Source organism: Nestor notabilis, unplaced genomic scaffold, assembly GCF_000696875.1.
Source record: "Nestor notabilis isolate BGI_N333 unplaced genomic scaffold, ASM69687v1 scaffold8471, whole genome shotgun sequence".
NCBI classification, from domain to species: domain Eukaryota; kingdom Metazoa; phylum Chordata; class Aves; order Psittaciformes; family Psittacidae; genus Nestor; species Nestor notabilis.
The window spans coordinates 10,040-13,165 of record NW_009914193.1 but is presented as its reverse complement, the minus strand read 5'-3'; the positions used below and the strand labels follow the sequence as shown (position 1 = coordinate 13,165).

Sequence of the window (3,126 nt, the reverse complement as noted above, 5' to 3'; positions counted from 1 at the left end):
AAAGTCCAATACATCCAATGAGGATTTTAAACTACTGCTCCTTAAAAAAGGCAGCCGATCCGACTCCAGCTACAGGATGTCCGCCACGGAAATTCTGAAAAGTCCTATTTTGCCCAAGTCTCCCGGAGAGCTGACGGCAGATGTCCCCCAAAGCCTGGAGGAGTCTCCCTCCACAGCAAGCCCCGATGCATTGTCCCCACTCTCTCCCTGCTCCCCCAGGGTCAACGCAGAAGGATTCTCCTCCAAGAGCTTTCCCTTGTCGGCGTCTTCACGAGTGGGGCGCTCGCGGGCGCCTCCAGCAGCCAGCAGCAGCCGGTACAGCGTGCGCTGCAGGCTGTACAACACGCCGATGCAGGCCATCTCCGAAGGAGAGACAGAGAACTCAGACGGGAGCCCCCACGACGATCGGTCTTCTCAGAGCTCAACATAGGCTGTGTGGCGCCAGGACCAGGCTGCCGACACCACTCCTGATCTGTAAGGGCGTGAAAATAAGAGGCCAGTGACATAGTAGTCAAAAAAGAAGAAAGAAAAGAAAAAAAATTGCAGGGCAATATCGATGCTTAAATGTGTTTGTGTTTGTAAGATGCTGGGGAAACAGAGGACTACAGCTGTAGCTATTTATTACGTTATATTTTCTAAAAGGAGGAAGATACGCTATGTCTGTTCTGTTTTCTTTTGGCTTCATTTGGTTTATCCCACTCTCATTTCTGTTGTCACTGTAGATTTCAAGGCTATACACTTTCCATAGAGTTAAAAGTGACTTTGGGTTGTTTTTTTGTGTTCCCAGAAGGTGCCCATCTAGAAATAAATCCCTCACTGTAGTGCTTCGAAAATGCTCTTGAGGATTGGTATTTTTCTACACTAAAATGATCTGAAACAAAATTTAGAAGAAATTAACAAAACATATGTAAATACCATATTTTTGATAAAAATTTGTAAATAGAATATCAAAAAGAGGATGTGGCAAATGATTTACTGAATAACAACTTTGTTTATAGAAGACAAAAGAAATCAAATGTAATAACTGTATTCTGTGAATACCATTTTCATATCAAACATAAAAAGTTCACATGGCCACCGGTAACCACTTTCAGTGCAACAAGCCTGAAGAACAACACTGAGCAGTGGAAAGGAGGAATTCTCCACCTTTGCTAAAGAAATGGAAAGGCTGACTGCAATGGCTTTACAGTAACCATTTGTCTTTTTAAGGCAGCTCCGAAGAAGCTAACTGGAAAGCAGAGCTGGGAGGGTTACCATGAGGATCGGTGGGGAAGGAGAGCATGCTTCCAACAGAACAAAGTCATGTCTGATGTAAAGCCCCGAAGGTCCCATCCCACAGCCTCCCTTGGGCCTTTATTCTCACAGGGATCACTTCAGAGAGGATAGATGTGAGAAAAAATGGTACTTAACTTTCATATTCCTATTAGGCTATTGGGATACATAACACGGTCATAATCTGGTAACTATAATCTTTAAACACGGTAGTTTCTGGTTCGTAAAGGAAACAAATAAATCATAAGCATGCAAGAAGCGCTTTCGATTTATCAGTAAATATCTGCGGTGAGTTTTCAGTGAAGCTTTCTCTTTGTGCTGATGAGATTCATGCTACCTAAATATTTACAAAAATAACACTGTGAAAATGTAGCTGGGAAATAGGTATGTGTATGCATTATTTATATTCATTGCTGAGCTGGGAAGGGGAAAGCTCTGGTTCATGGTGCCAGCCAAATACAATTGGGATCTTGTCGGGATTTACCAGAAACATGGAACAGGGTGGGGGGCTGGGGTGGGGTGGGAAAGGAGATAAATCAAAGCAGCTGCTTTGATACAAAAGAAGGCAGGGAAATAAAAGCTGAATTACTTGAAGTTACTTGAATTTTCTCATTTTAAAAACCACAAGAACGTGTACTTTTAAAACTTAACCAGTAAGTTGCTTTATACTTTTAATTTTTAAACAGAATAAAACCAACAAGCCTGATTCTCCTTTGGGCCACCAGAGTTTCCATCAATGTAGCCCCATCCATGCTACTTGGAGAACAAGGCCCCTTTGTCCAAAATTGATGCAGTTGGTGTTGGTTACCATAGGATAGTTTTGGAATAGAGGAAAGGTTAGTGTAGAGAAATAGTGTGAGGAGGAATGTGGTGTGCAGTAGGACAGGTCGAGTAGGATGGCAGAAAGAGCGTACTTTGGTGCTAAAAAAATCGACTAAAAGCTGGCTTTAAGCATAAGTAAATGATAGGGAAGCAGGATGTGTGAAATTGGTTTTTACTTTTTTTTTTTTTTTTGCTTTTAACCATGTAATGCATAAAGCTGAGAGTTTTAAAAAGCGGGCAGAGTGTGTTTTAAAGAGGAAGGTTCTACCTAAAACTGTCATGATTTTAAAGAGTCTGAGCAAGTCAGAATGGTTTAACAAATCCTGAATGTTATTCCCCATAAGATTCACATCTGATTTTGCCTAGTGCTTATCACAAGAAATATATCATTCAGGGTTTCCTACTGTCCTCCTGTGTAGCCTGGTTGCATTCAGTGTGTGAGGTAGAGTCACTGTGTATGTGGTACATGTGTTGAGGAGTGGTCCATCAGGGCTGTGAAATTGGGAAGTCTAAATAATGTAGAAGTTTTCAAAAAGGTAATGGGAGCAAGGTTTTGGAAACAAAAAGCTAATCGCATTAGTAACTTAGTTAAGGAAGTATGTCTGAACTTAAGTGAAGTGAATGAATGAGAATGTTTTAAGAGGGAATGTGTAGCATATAACCAGTTTCTGGAGAACACGAGTAAAGGAAGCTTAGGTATTGGGTAGAAAATCCTTAGTTTGTCATCTTCAGTTATTTTCATTAAAAATCTTACCAGGAGCATTTTTAGAACATGTTTAGTACTCCTGAATTAAATAGTCTTTCAAAACTGTAAAAAGAATACAGCTGAATAGGCTTTGATGATACCGCTTTTACCTACCAATCAATAATTTCATAGAGACCATAAATAAATATAAATACACTATTTTTTTTAACCAGAATAGTGAGGCAATACTTTATGTACAAAATGGCCACAGAACAGTCCTATTAAAATATAGTCCTACTTCTTTTGTTTAATTTCCTAGTTTATATTTAGCAGATTGAAACCCAAAT

The 3,126-nt window shown here is 40.1% G+C and overlaps 1 protein-coding gene across 1 annotated transcript in view; it reads left to right on the top strand.

Annotated features, from left to right (window-relative positions):
* NHS (Nance-Horan syndrome (congenital cataracts and dental anomalies)) overlaps positions 1 to 430 on the top strand; it is a gene marked incomplete at its 5' end in the record, with an annotated part of 23,250 nt that extends 22,820 nt beyond the window's left edge. Inside the window, one exon of the mRNA XM_010023531.1 lies at positions 1 to 430. This exon is cut by the window's left edge and continues 204 nt beyond it. Within this exon, the coding sequence (XP_010021833.1) occupies positions 1 to 430 (430 nt within the window).
* Positions 431 to 3,126: the final 2,696 nt, after the last annotated feature.